This window comes from Berghia stephanieae, chromosome 15 (genome assembly GCF_034508935.2).
Source record: "Berghia stephanieae isolate SIO BIC M18660-M18661 chromosome 15, UCSD_Bste_1.3, whole genome shotgun sequence".
NCBI lineage: Eukaryota > Metazoa > Mollusca > Gastropoda > Nudibranchia > Aeolidiidae > Berghia > Berghia stephanieae.
Window position 1 is genome coordinate 17173225 of NC_088374.1, and position 14485 is coordinate 17187709.

General features: G+C 37.9%; 2 protein-coding genes across 3 annotated transcripts in view; one reads left to right on the forward strand and one right to left on the reverse strand.

Moving 5' to 3' along the window:
* The window catches only part of LOC144960807 (CUGBP Elav-like family member 3-B), a 354925-nt gene that overhangs the window by 316632 nt on the left and 23808 nt on the right, over positions 1-14485 (forward strand). For both annotated transcript variants that reach the window (XM_078894148.1, XM_078894149.1), the window contains 2 exons: positions 7440-7496; positions 13818-13949. In XM_078894148.1, the coding sequence (XP_078750274.1) occupies positions 7440-7496; positions 13818-13949 (189 nt within the window). The remainder of the gene's footprint in view (positions 1-7439; positions 7497-13817; positions 13950-14485) is intronic.
* LOC144960725 (uncharacterized) lies at positions 12863-13728 on the reverse strand (the record flags this gene model as incomplete). The annotated part of the gene is made up of 3 exons (XM_078894016.1): positions 13503-13728; positions 13337-13470; positions 12863-12940 (listed from the first exon to the last, which is right to left on the reverse strand). Coding segments are annotated over exons 1-3 (438 nt in total), but the record flags the coding sequence as incomplete, so codon positions are not given.

Sequence of the window (14485 nt, forward strand, 5' to 3'; positions counted from 1 at the left end):
TCTCCAAGTCATTAAAAATTGATTGAGAATGAAAGTTTGATTTATTTTTTAAAAAAACCAAACTACATAAATTTACTCATAAACATGAATGGCAAAAAAAAAACAAAAAACAAAAAAACCAAAGAACCGAATGACGTCAACTTCGTCCTATTTATAGGTCATTTCGTTCAGCTTTGGCTCATGGGTGTGTTTACAAACAACTATCATAAACAAAAGCATCGTAGTACGTAGTTACATATTTATTTGTGTAACTATCCAATCGGTGGATACCCAAGAAGTCACGTGATAGATAGATGACGTCTTGATTGGACCAAAACCTAAATATACGAGTAGATCGGCTCCCGTTAACAAACAATCTTCCATGTTTTGCTGGTGTTGGAGCCGACTTTTTTTGCGAGTTTTTTTTTTTAATAGGAGTTGACAGGCCTGGATTTGTTTGTTAGAATAATAATATTTATTGCTTTGTTGAATGTTTTAATTGATGGTTTGAAATTGTTGTTGACATTGTAGATGATCGGGTTGTTTTTTCTTTCTTTCTTCTGTATTCATTGTGTTGCCAATTTATAACGTTTCTTGACTTATTATCTAAAGACGGAAAAACATTGAAATTTATTTTAAACAACTAAAGATTTAAAATTCAGAAAAGAAGAAGAAGAAGAAAAAAATACCAACAAATTTTTACAAAACCACTGACAACAACAACAACAACATTTTTTTACAAAACCACTGACAACAACAACATTTTTTTACAAAACCACTGAAAACAACAACAATAATTTTCTCGGTCCCTCGCCTATGTCAAATTATTATCAGTGATTATTTTGAAAGAGTAGATACTTATATTTTATCTTTTATTATTATTATTTTTTAAAATCTCTAATCGCCTTTCTTTTTAAAGTGTTTTGACGCAGAACTGGCCAAAATCGAGAAAAAATAAATAAATTGGCAATGCATTTTATGATCGAATATTATATGTATTTTTGTTTTCTACTGTTTCTTTTTTTGATATTTTTTTTTAATGTATCAAGTATTTTAAATAAAATCATGCTTCTTTAATTATCCTTCGTTTAATGTTCTTTAAAAGGTTGTTGTTTATGCTTTTTTTTAATTTAAAAAGAAAATGGCGGTCTAGTCTGATTTTTCGAAGTTGGTCTTATAAAAAACATACCTGGCAACTTTACGATTTATTACAGAAAATTTGACAAAGGTTTGATTAACCCATCTACATAATATCTCTGATTGTATAGTTTGGTCAGATAAACTAATTTGAGTTTTCATAAAATTGTTTCTTATCATATTCTAGTTCTTGAAATGGTCAGATAAACTGATTTAGTTTTCATAAAATTGTTTCTTATCATATTCTAGTTCTTGAAATGGTTGAGTTTTCATAAAATTGTTTCTTATCATATTCTAGTTCTTGAAATGGTCAGATAAACTAATTTAGTTTTCATAAAATTGTTTCTTATCATATTCTAGTTCTTGAAATGGTCAGATAAACTGAATTTCTGGGTGGGGATCCTGACCTCCCATAGCGGGCAGGGAGGTACACACTGTGTCTTCTATCCCCTTATATCTGTTTTCCAACATGCTTTCTGTCTTTGTCTTGGAATGAATTACTTAGTTTTTTTCCTGGCCCTGGTCGGAGTCCTGGCTGGGAGGGAAACAGTCAAATGCATTTGGGAGATGATATTTTTTTCCTTGTAAATCATCTCTCTATTATGTATTAGTATATTTGTTATTTTTAATGTAAAATGTAAGCATTTGAGTGTGTTCCTCTTTGTTGGATTGTGTTCTTGTGTCCGGATGAGACTTATAGGTGATCTCAAACTAAGTACATTGGTGATATGCTCTTGGAATCTACATCTGATCCCTATTTGTTCCCAGTTCCCCTATGTCTTACTTTCTCTTGGATGCTTCAATTGTAATTCTAGAACTTTTTACTATCCCATTTTCTTCCTTTTTACTGGCGCTCATATAAACTAAATGTGTTGCAAGCGCCGTAAAACCCTTAAAACAAACAAACAATAAACTGAATTGAGTTTTCATAAAATTGTTTCTTATCATATTCTAGTTCTTGAAATGGTCAGATAAACTGATTTAGTTTTCATAAAATTGTTTCTCATCTTATTCTGTTCTTTAAATTCAAGTGTTGAACTGTGTCAGGTCTACAGGACATTAGCGGTGCGGTGGGGCGGGGCGCGGCCGGCAACCGAGATTTTTCAGACAAGACCCGCCACTGATTTTTTTAAATATTTAGATTACAGTCAACCACCGTTAATACAAGACAAGACAATTGTTGAATGTTAATATTAATATTATTTGACCGACAGATCAGTAGTGGTTGTTGACTTTAGCTTTTTGTTGTTTTTGTTTGTTTTTGTTTTTTTGTTTGTTATAATTATGATGATTATTATTATCAATACTATATTTGTATGTTATAGGTTTTTGTTTTTGTTTTTACCCCCTCGATGTTTTTTAAAAATTCACATTTCATCCACCCCCCCCCCCCCCACACATCCACCCCCTTTTGAATGTTTTGTCTACACACACCATTCTCCCTCACACCCTCACAAATTAAATGGCCTTTTAGACAAACACCAGAGCTGTTGTTGTTAGATTTTGCTTTAATTAAATATTTCTGTGGATCTTTCCGCTGTTTTTTTTTTTAACCCCCCCCCCCCTTCCTTGAAATAAATTTTAGAAAGCAAAAACGTATACCTTTTCAATTCCTCCCCAAATTTTCTTTAAAACGGATTTGAAGCATAAGATAAAAGACGTAGGGCAGAATAAGAACATAAAGATAAAGAAGGAAGGAGGGGGGGGGGTAGAGAGAGAGAGAGATAGAGAGAGAGAGAGAGAGAGAGAGAGAGAGAGAGAGAGAGAGAGAGAGAGAGAGAGCAGTGTGTGTGTGTATTTGAGAGAGAATAGCAATACAATCATATATTATGATCACATTTGTCGTCGTCATCATCATCACCATCATCATCACCATCAGCAGCATCATCATCATCATCACCATCATCACCACCATCATTACCACCATCATTACCATCATCATCATCATCACCATCATCATCATCATCATCACCACCACCATCACCACCATCATCATTACCACCACCATCATCATATGAACACCACCATCATCATCACCATCCATATCATCATCACCATCATCATCACCAACAAGCACCGACCACCACCACCAATATAACTAACACCAGCGTGTTTCCATTCTTAGCCCATTCTGTCGCCGTGCTAGAGGGGAAAAGTGGACGACAAGAGTCGCTAATGGGTTTGTGTGGCCGGAAGGAAGGGGTAGAAAAAGGGGGGGGGGGAGGGATAGAGGAGGAGGAGGAGGGATGAGAGAGAGAATTGTAGTATAGGACTGTCGATTTTTGGAGTTGAAATAGAGTGGAGATGGGGAGACACATTGGAGAGGGGAGGTGGTGAGTGGTCAGAGAGGGGGGGGGGGGGGGGGGGTGAGTAGAGTTGTATTGGTGGATGGGTTGATATAGAATCTATCTATCTATCTATCTATCTATCTATCTATCTATCTATCTATCTATCTATCTATCTATCTATCTATCTATCTGCCTATCTATCTATCTATCTATCTGCCTATCTATCTATCTATCTATCTGCCTATCTATCTGTCTATCTATCTACCGATATATCTATCTATCTATCTAACTATCTATATCTATCTGTCTATCTATCTACCGATATATCTATCTATCTGTCAATCGATCAACCGATCTATTTATCTATCCATCCATCCATCTATCCATAGGTCAGATATTAAAGATGGACAGATTAATAGATGTCCAGAACTAAAAAAAAATGTATAAATAGACTTGTATGAGGGTTTGGGTATTCGATGGACAGAGACACGGATAATATGGGTGGGTTGTAATCATTGATAATGTTGTAATCGGACGGGATAATGGCAAGGGACTGGTGAGAATTATCCTATCAAGAATCTGTGTGTGTGGGGTGGGTGGGTGGTGGGTGGATGGATGGCGAAGGGAAGTGAGGAGATGGGGATGGGGTGGTTGTCTGAATTTTTTTGGAATTTGGAGAGAAAATCTATAGTATTTTGAGAAATGACTTAGGAAGAATTTGGCCAGGTAGGGAGGGAGAGAGGGAGAGGGAGAGAGAGAGAGAGAGAGAGAGAGAGAGAGAGAGAGAGAGAGAGAGAGGAGTCTGTCTGATTTGGAAAGAAAAGATTTGGAGAACCTTGAGTGAAATAGGCATCAATAGTTCTTAGTCAGTTGTAGTGTCTCATCCCCCCCCCCCCCCGCCCAATCCACCATTTCCCCTAAAACTAAGGATATCTTCCCCCCCCCCCCCCCCCCCCCCCCAAATCCTCCAATCCAACTCCATACCCCTGTAGGTGGGGCTGTGATCGTAGTCGTCAGTCAGATCGATAGACACCCGGGTTACCTTTGACCTTTGGTGTGGATATCATATGAAATTACCCGGAGTATGGTGGGGTGGGGTGGTGTAGGGATAAGTAATGATAATATAACAAAAAAGAGGGGGGGGGGGGGGGGGTGGGGGTTAGGGGGGGGGGGGGGGGGGGGGGGGGGGGGGGGGGGGGGGGGGGGGGGGGGGGGGGGGGGGGTAGATCGACCGCTTATGTCATGGAGTCCAGACTGGAAATGAAACAGATGATTAATAGGAGTTGACTGTTGTTTGATGGGGAAGGGGGAATAATCGGCGCTGCTGGTATGGTTTCATATCTCTTTTATCTCTCTCTCTCTCTCTCTCTCTCTCTCTATCCCTCTCTCCTCTCCCTCCCCCCCCCTCTCTCCTCTCTCCCTCTTTCTAAACTCTCCTCTTTCTCCCCTCTCTATCCTGCTCTCCTCTCTATCCTCTCCTCCTCCCCCCCCCCCTCTATCCTCTCTCCCTTCCCCCCCCCCCTCTCTCTCTCTCTCTCTCTCTCTTGTGTGTGTGTGTGTGTATGGGTGTGTGTGGACAAAGCACAAAGTGCAATGCAAGGAAAAGATCAGCATGCGTGGATAAATGGATTGATGGGTGAGTTAAGATTAAGAAAAAATAGAGAACAAGTGGTAAAAGCTAAAGATAGAGAGAGAGAGAGAGAGAGAGAGAGAGAGAGAGAGAGAGAGAGAGAGAGAGAGAGAGAGAGAGAGAGAGAGAGAGAGAGAGAGAGAGCGAGACGAGACGTGGAAAATTAAAAAGATACAGCGAAGAATAATTTAATTGCACAGAGTTTAGTCGTGGTTATCTCTTATCATATCGATGACAGTAAGAATAATAATAATACTACTAATAATAATGCTACATAATAATAGATAAATGATACCAAATTGACAACACAGCGTGCATGCATGATGACAAAACAAATCTTGGCGTTGATTTATCGGTACGTACACTCAATAGGGGGAAGTGGATTACACCAGATATATATAATTGCTTTATCTTTTTTTCTTTGTACAGTTAGTAATCTAGACAAAGAAGAAGAAGAAGGAGAAGCCATGTACCTACTCACGATTGTGTTTGTGTGTGTGTGTGTGTGTGTTTTGTAAGAAAGAGAGGGTGAGAAAGATAAATTTGTGTGTATGAGTGTGTGTTGTAAGAAAGAAAGAGTGAGAAAGATAAATTTGTGCGTATGTGTGTGTGTTGTAAGAGAGGAGGAGAAAGATAAATGTGTGTGTGCGTGTGTGTATGTGCACGTGCGTGTGTTTGTTTGTGTGTGTGTGTGCGTGTGTGTGTTAAAAAACAACTCTTCTTATTCCTATATAGACTATAATTGGTATTTTATCGAGAAACAATTAGAATGATCTCCCTTGCCTTAAGACGGTTCTCAGTGTGACATTTAAAGGGGAGGAAATCTGTTGTGATGAGCTGGGGATGAGTCGGAGATGGGACGGGGGGAATGCACTGCAAAGAAAAAATAGGATGAGGTTTGAGGAAGGGGGGGGGGGGGGGGGGGAGGGGGGGGGCATCATGTCGGATTAATGAGTGACACATTGATTTTTTGTCTCTTTATCCCAGTGCAATTACTGGTAAAATTGTTGAAGAGTTTTGGTAAGAATTTAATTGCGCTTCAAATGACAAAGAGTGAATAAATAACGATGCGTTTTCTATTTTTCTTTCTCTCTCTTTCTCTCTCTTTCTCTCTCTCTCTCTCTCTCTCTCTCTCTCTCTCTCTCTGTGTGTGTGTGTGTGTTTCTCTTTTTTACTGTCTCTCTCTTCCTCTCTCATCTGTATCTCCTCTCCCCCCCTCTCTCTCTCTCTCTCTCTCTCTCTCTCTCCTCTCCCCCTCCTCTCTCTCTCCCCTCTCTCCTCTCTCTCTCTCCTCTCTCTCTCTCTGTGTGTGCGTTTCTCTTTCTTACTGTCTCTCTCTTCCTCTCTCATCTGTATCTCCTTCTCCCCCCCCCTCTCTCTCTCCTCCTCCCCCCCCCCCCTCTCTCTCTCTCTCTCTCTCTCTCTCTCTCTCTCCCTCCCCCTCCTTTTTCTCAATTTCTCTTTTTTTTTCTCAACGCCCCTTTCTATCTGTCTACAAGTATGTCGTCTGCCTGTCTGTTTCTTTATCAGTCTTGTAAACTCCGAGAAAAATATATATATATATATTTAAAAGTAACAATGATTATCTTTAGTCGGAAGCTATAACTTAACCAAACAAGTACACGTATTACCAACAAAAAAGTAAAATGATACGTCCCCCCCCCCCCCCCCCCCGTGTCTTTCTCCCCTCTTCTCTCTTCTCCTCCCCCCTCACCACCCCCTTTCCTGTTATTTAATTTTTAAACATAAACTTTCTCTACTGTATTTTCCCTTTCCTTCTTACAATTGTTTTCTTTTAAATAAATGCATGCTGTCTTTATAATAAAAAAAAACAACAGAAAACTATTTCTTGCACCTTTTGATTTCGTCCGTCATTTCTCTTCCATCCATTCCTCCATCCTCTAACAGTCTCCACCAACCCCCTCCCCCCCCCCCCCCATCCCTCTAACCTTTCACATTCTCCATTCCTCCATCCTCTAACCATCTCCACTAACCCCCTTCCCCCATCCCTCTAACCTTTCACATTCTCCATTCCTCCATCCTCTAACCGTCCCAATTCCTCCCATCCTCAAAATCTCCCAGTTCCCCAATCCCTCTAACTTTTCACATTCTCCATTCCTCCATTCTCTAACCATTCCAATTCCTCCTTCCTCTAATCGTCTTCAGTCCTCCTTCGTCTAACCTCCCAATTCCTCCACTCCATCCTCTAGTCTTCCCATTCCCCCATCCGCTAACCTCCCAATTCCTCCATCCTAATGTCTTCCCATTCCTCTTTCCCCTAACGTCCAAAATTCCTCTCCATCCTCCAATCACCCCGTTAATTCCTCCATCCTCCCCATCCCTGAAACGTTGTCTTGGGGTTCGCGGGTTTTATACATTCTCTCTCCTTCTTTCTCTCTCTCCAGGTTGAGACCCCTTACGAACTGGCACGTGTTGGCTCATACGAAACTCTGGCGCCGCAGGTAGGGTCTCTCAAAAAGGAGGGATATGATTTTAATTAAAAGATTGTTAGATAAAATGAGTGAATGAAAAACAGTTCTTGCATGACTTTGATTTGATTGGTAGCATTTATTATATGTATATTGGGCATGAGTTAATAATAAGCTCCGCCCACGGACTTGACATGAGGCTGCTTGCTCCGCCCATCTTTATGTCTAACGTGAAAATGCTTATATTATTATTATTATTATTATTATTATTATTATTATTATTATTATTATTATTATTATTATTATTATTATTATTATTATTATTATTATTATTATTATTATCTTTCCCGCCCCACCTCCATTTTTTTTTCAACATTTGGATGGGTTGTCGTTTTTATGATTAAAACACGGGATCTTTTTGGTACATTAACCCCCCCCCCCCCCCCCCCATTAAAATGGGTCTTTTCTCTCTCTCTCTCTCTCTTCTCTCTCTCCTCTCTCTCTCTCTCTCTCTCTCTCTCTCTCCTCTCTTTTCTCTTCTCTTTCCTCTTCTCTCTCTCTCTCTTTCTCTCTTTCTCTCTTTCATCTCTCTTCTCTCTCTTTCTCTCTCTTTTTCTCTCTCTCTCTTTTTCTCTCTCTTCTTTCTTTTCTCCTTTCTCTCTTTCTTTTTTCTTCTCTTCTCTCTCTCTTCTCTCCTCTCTTCTTTCTCTCTCTCCTTCTTCTTCTTTCCCTCTCCCCTCTCCCTCTCTCTCTTTCTTTCTTTTCTCTCTCTCTCTCTCTCTCCCTCCCTCTCTTCCCCCCCCCCCAAAAAAAATATAACTACAAACAACCAAAAAGTAAATAGATAAATGAAAACCCCAGACAGAATTAAGAGTATTGTAAAATTTCGTAGGGAATGCGTTCCGATTCCAATATGATGGTATCTATGGTTTTGTTTTGTGTCAAGAATAATTATTTATAATCGGTTGAAACAAGCCTGTCTTATTGTTTTACAAATGATGAATTTGAAAAAAAGTTCAGAAACTTTGTACAATTTTAATCCACGCTCTTTTAGGCCTAGCGATTTTTAAAAAAAATAAATTATTATTATTATTATTATTATTATTATTATTATTATTATTATTATTATTATTATTATTATTATTATTATTATTATTATTATTATTATTATTATTATAGTTATTGTTATTGTTATTATTATTATTATTGTTATTGTTATTATTATTATTATTATTATTATTATTATTATTATTATTATTATTATTATTTTTATTATTATTATTATTATTATTATTATTACTATTATTATTATTATTTGAATATATTGCATCGATTATTTTGTAGCCTATATTTTTTAACTGCTCTTGAATGAACAAGAGAATCAACTTTAATAGCCCAAATTGATGTAGTGAGCAATTTTTAAAAAAAATCGTCTAGGCTGATACAAGCAAATTATTGATCATTAAACCATTAAAAACAAAATCAGCGACATTTCGACTATAGAGTTGTCTCTCTTTGGAATAGCAATAGCTTGATCAGTTTTCAAAAAAAAATTAAAAAATAGATTGTTAAAATAAAATAGAATTGAATATGATATAATAGTAACAAAAAACACCTCACTGTTATCGGTCACAATGCTTTTTAATTATTTTTTGTGTGTTTTTTATTTTGAGGGGGAAGGGGGGGGGGAGAGTTGGTGTTTTTTTTTCTCGTTTTTTTCCTTTGTTTTTTTGTTTTTGTTGTTTTTTTTTTTTCTCCCTACCTTTCACAATTTGTTGCACATTATCTATATGTCCAGTGTGTTCGCGCGCGCGCGTGTGTGTTTGTGTGTGTGCGTGTGTGTGAATCGATTTGTTTATATTTATATATTTTTTTATTTTTAATATACATATTTTGATATTATGTCTTCTAGTGTGTGATGTGTGGTTGGTTGACGTTGTAAATCTCATATTAATACTAAATATGTCATTGTTGGTTTATTGTTGTTTTTGGTTTTATCTATCTTTTAATCATCACTCACCTTTTTTTTTTTTCTTCTCATGTTTATCATTAACTCTCTCCTTACAAGTCATTAAAAAAAAAATCCCCCCCCCCCCCCCCGAAAATTTACACCCACCCACTTAACAAAAAAAAAAAATAGACTTTTCTTACTCGAACAAATAAAATTAAAAAAAAAAAAAGTAACAAGTGCATTCTATACAGAATGTTGTTCAGCAAAATGATGTCTACAACACAGTGTTTAGTATTTATAGCTGTAGTCAAAGCATTTCTTTAGATTTTGTGATGTACAAGAGAAATCGGCATAGGCTTCAACATTCGTGACGTCACTTCCCTCGTAATGACGCATAGTAACTTAGTAAACTGGTTCTAAACTATCGGAACGATGGCGGACGCCCTTATGAAATATTTCTCGTACGAGCATAAAAGTGTATCCAGAGGAGAAAAAAAAAACCCATCATAAATCCGATCATGTTTAGAATTTTACACATTCTGATCACATGTCGTGTGAAAAAGTTCTAGAAAGCATGAAGAATACAAAATACCGATTTTCTTTGTTTAGAACCAAGCTGCTCGTTGCTGGGCGGACGTGACGTGACGTGACATCAGACTGTTGAATCCTATCATAGGGAATGAGATTAGCGGAAGAGTAGCGTCCCTTGATTGGACGACGTCACCCATAGTCTGTGACGTTTTTAAAAAAGTTTGGAATTAGGAAAGTTTGATTTAGACAGTGTTGTTCGATCCCTTTGGTAGGTCTGTCATGTTGTATTGAAATCCTATCGTAAGAAACGTGATGATTTTTCTATGGTTGGTAAGGACAGGGTTAAATAACCCTGCTCGGAGACTTCACCTTATTTTCCACGACGAGTTTGTTTGGTTTTTTTTTAACGTACACTCTCACAAGCACTTGGGAAACGAACGACAAACCTAACCATCAACGTAATGTGTTGTCTTGTCTGTCATTTACTCAACCATGTCATGGGGGTGGAGGGGGGGGGGGTGGAGGGGGGGGGGTGTGGAACAGCTTAAACTGTTCAAGTTTTTTTTCTTTCTCACACTTTTATTCATTCTCACTGTGTTAGTTGTTATTTTTTGGATAATCTGTTTTCCTTATTTAACACTTTTGAGTTTGGTATGTGGCTATTTATAACCTCCATCCATTCATTCATTCATTCCTCAATCGCTCATTATTGTCTTCCTCTTCTTCTTCTTCTTCTTTGTCATTGTCGTTGTATTCATCATGTTCTTCACCTTCTTCATCGTCATTGACTTTTTCACCTTCTTCGTCTTCGTCATCCTCTTTGTTGCCTTCTTCTTCGATGATTTCGTCATCTTCTTCATCATCAACATCTTCTGCTTTGTCATTTTCCTCTTCATCCTTTTCATCATCTTCATATTCCTCTTTGTCATTTTGCCATTTTCAGATATTCTTCTTTTTCATCATCTTCCTCCTTGTCATCTGTTTTTCTTCCTCTTCTTTTTTCTGTTTTTCTTCCTCTTCTTTTTTTGTTTTTCTTCCTCTTCCTCCTGTTTTTCTTCTTCTTCCTCCTGTTTTTTTTCCCTCTTCTTCCTCCTGTTTTTTCTTTTTCCTCCCTCTTCCTCCTGTTTTTCTCCCTCTTCCTCCTGTTTTTCTTCCCTCTTCCTCCTGTTTTTTCTTCCCTGTTCTTCCTCCCTGTTTTTTCCTCTCCTCCTGTTTTTCTTCCCTCTTCCTCCTGTTTTTTTCCTCTTCTCCTGTTTTTCTCCCTCTCTCCTGTTTTTCTCTCCCTCTTCCTCCTGTTTTTTTCTCTTCCTCCTGTTTTTCTTCTCCCTCCTCCTGTTTTTCTTCCCTCTTCCTCCTGTTTTTCTTCCCTCTTCCTCCTGTTTTTCTTCCCTCCTTCCTCCTGTTTTTTTTTCTTTCCCTCTTCCTCCTGTTTTTCTTCCTCTCTTCCTCCTGTTTTTCTCTTCTCTTTTTTCTTCCCTTCCTCCTTTTTTTCTTCCTCTCTTCCTCCTGTTTTTCTTCCCTCTTCCTCCTGTTTTTCTTCTCTTCTCCTGTTTTTCTCCTCTTCTTCCTCCTGTTTTTCTTCCCTCCTCCTCCTGTTTTTCTCCCTCTTCCTTTTTCTCCTCTTCTTCCTCCTGTTTTTCTTCCCTCTTCCTCCTGTTTTTCTCCTCTCTTCCTCCTGTTTATTCTCCCTTCCTCCTCCTGTTTTTCTTCCTCTTCTTCCTCCTGTTTTTCTCCCTCTTCTTCCTCCTGTTTTTCTTCCCTCTTCCTCCTGTTTTTCTCCCTCTTCTTCCTCCTGTTTTTCTTCCCTCTTCCTCCTGTTTTTCTTCCCTCTTCCTCCTGTTATTCTCCCTCTTCTTCCTCCTGTTTTTCTCCCTCTTCTTCCTCCTGTTTTCTTCTTTCCTCCTTTCTCTTCTCTTCCTCCTGTTTTTCTTTTCCCGTTTTCTTCTTCCTCCTGTTTCTCTTCTTCTTCTTCCACCTGTTTTTCTTCTTCTTCCTCCTGTTTTTCTTCCCTCTTCCTCCTGTTTTTCTTCTTCTTCTTCCTCCTGTTTTTCTTCCTCTTCTTCCTCCTGTTTTTCTTCCTCTTTCTTCTCTTCTCCCTTTTTTCTTCTTCTTCTTTTCTCTTCCTTTTTCTTTCTTTTCTCTTCTTCTTCTCTTTTTTCTTCTTCTTCCTTGTTTTTTCTTCTTTTCCTTCTTCTTCTCTTCCTTTTTTCTTCTTCTTCTTCCTCCTGTTTTCCTCTCTTCTTCCTTTTTTCTTTCTTCTTCTTCTCTTTTTTCTTCCTCTTCTTCTTCCTTTTTTCTCTTCTTCCTCTTTTTTCTTCTTCTTCTCTCCTTTTTTTTCTCCTCTTCTTCTCTTCTCTCTTCTCTTTTCTTTCTTTCCTCTTTTCTTTCTTCTTCTTCCTGTTTTTCTTCTTCCTCTTTTCCTCCTTTTTTCTTCTTCTTCTTTTCCTTTTTTTCTTCTTCCTTTCTCTGTTTTCTTCTCTCTTCTTTCCTCTTTTTCTCTTTTCTCTTCTTTTCCTTCCTCTTTTCTCTTTTTCTTCTCTCTCCTTTTTTTCTTCTCTTTCTTCTCCTTTTTCTTCTCTCTTCTCCTTTTTCTTCTTCTCCTCTTCTTTCTTCCTCTGTTTTTCTTCTCTCTTTCTCTCCGTTTTTCTTCTCTTCCTCTGTCTTTTTCTCTCTGTTCTTTCTTCTCTTCTTCCTCCTGTTTTTCTTCTTCTTCTTCCTCCTGTTTTCTTCCTCTTCTTCCTCTGTTTTTCTTCTTCTTCTTTCTTCTTTCCTTCTCTTCTTCTCTCTCTGTTTTCTTCTCTTCCTCTTCTTCTTCCTTTTTTCTTCCTCTTCTTCCTCTGTTTTTTCTTCCTCTTCTTCCTTTTCTTCCTCTTTTTTCTCTTTCTTCCTCTTCTTCCTCCTGTTTTCTTCCTCTTCTTCCTCCTGTTTCCTTCCTCTTCTTCCTTTTTTCTTCTTTCTTCTCTCTTTTTCTTCTTCTTTCTTCTTCCTCTTTCTTTCTTTCCTTCTTCCTCCTTCGTTTTTTTCTTCTCCTTCCTCTTCTTCCTCTTTTCTTTTTTTCTTCCCTCTTCTTCCTCTTTTTTTCTTCTTCTTCCTCCTGTTTTTCTTCTCTCTTCTTCCTTCTGTTTTTTCTTCCTCTCTTCTTCTCTCTGTTTTTCTTCTTCCTCGTTCTTCTCTTTTCTTCTTTTTCTCCTTTCTTCCTCCTGTTTTTCTTCCTCTTCTTCCTCCTGTTTTCCTTCCTCTTCTTCCTCCTTTTTTCCTTCCTCTTCTTCCTTTTTTTCTTCTTTCTCTCTCTCTTTTTTCTTTCTCTCCTGTTTTTCTTCTTCTTCTTCTTCCTTCTCTCCTGTTTTTCCTTTCTTCCCTCATCCTCTTCTTCCTCTTGTTTTTCTTCCCTCTTCTTCCTCATGTTTTCTTCTTCTTCCTCCTGTTTTCCTTCCTCATCTTCCTCCTTTTTTCCTTCCTCTTCTTCCTGTTTTTCTTCTTCTTCCTCTCTTTTTCTTCTTCCTGTTTTTCTTCCCTCTTCTTCCTCCCGTTTTACTTCCCTCATCCTCTTCTTCCTCTTGTTTTTCTTCCCTCTTCTTCCTCCTGTTTTTCTTCTTCTTCTTCCTCCTGTTTTTCTTCTTCTTCCTCCTGTTTTTCTTCTTCTTCCTCCTGTTTTTCTTCTTCTTCCTCCTGTTTTTCTTCCTCTTCTTCCTCCTGTTTTTCTTCCTCTTCTTCCTCCTGTTTTTCTTCCTCTTCTTCCTCCTGCTTTTCTTCCCTCTTCCTCCTCATCATCTTCCTCGTCATCTTCCTCTTCGACACACACACACATACCCCCCCCCCCCCCCCCCAATCAAATTATCATCACCACCACTCCCTCCACCTTTTGCCCACAGCCCGTCTATACCAAACCTAACCCTGGCCTGCAACAGTCTCAGCAAATTCTCAACCAGCAAGCAGCTCTAATGGCCGCCACACAGAGTCCCTACCTGGCCACCAATCCCGTTTCCATGCTCTCGTCTACTCAGGTATTGATGTGGACCAGCAGAAATAAGCATTTTATTCACCTTTCGTTGTTGTTGTTGTTGTAAATAATAATTTTATGTTATGATCTCCGTTTTCGTTCTAGTTGCTGTTGCGGTATTGTTATTCTTAACATTATTATTATTATTATTATTATTATTATTATTATTATTATTATTATTATTATTATTATTATTATTATTATTATTATTATTATATTGGTCGTTTCTTTCTAAAAATTAATTCCTTAATGCAATTATTAATTGCATGATCATGCTTTCACCTCATCTTCTCAGGATTGGAAATGGACCTGAGATTTTTTAATTTCTCTTTATCTGTTCCATCCATTTTTGTATTGTGTTCTGAATGTGTTGTTTTGATTGTTTTATTTATTGTATAGATTGTGTGTATGTTTGTGTCTGTGTTGATGTGTATTTGTCAGTATTTTGTATTCGTTCCTTTATTTTTCATCCCTATTTTATCATAGAAATAAATAAAATGAAATTCCCTTTATTCCTCCCATAGAGGATATTTGTCTCTA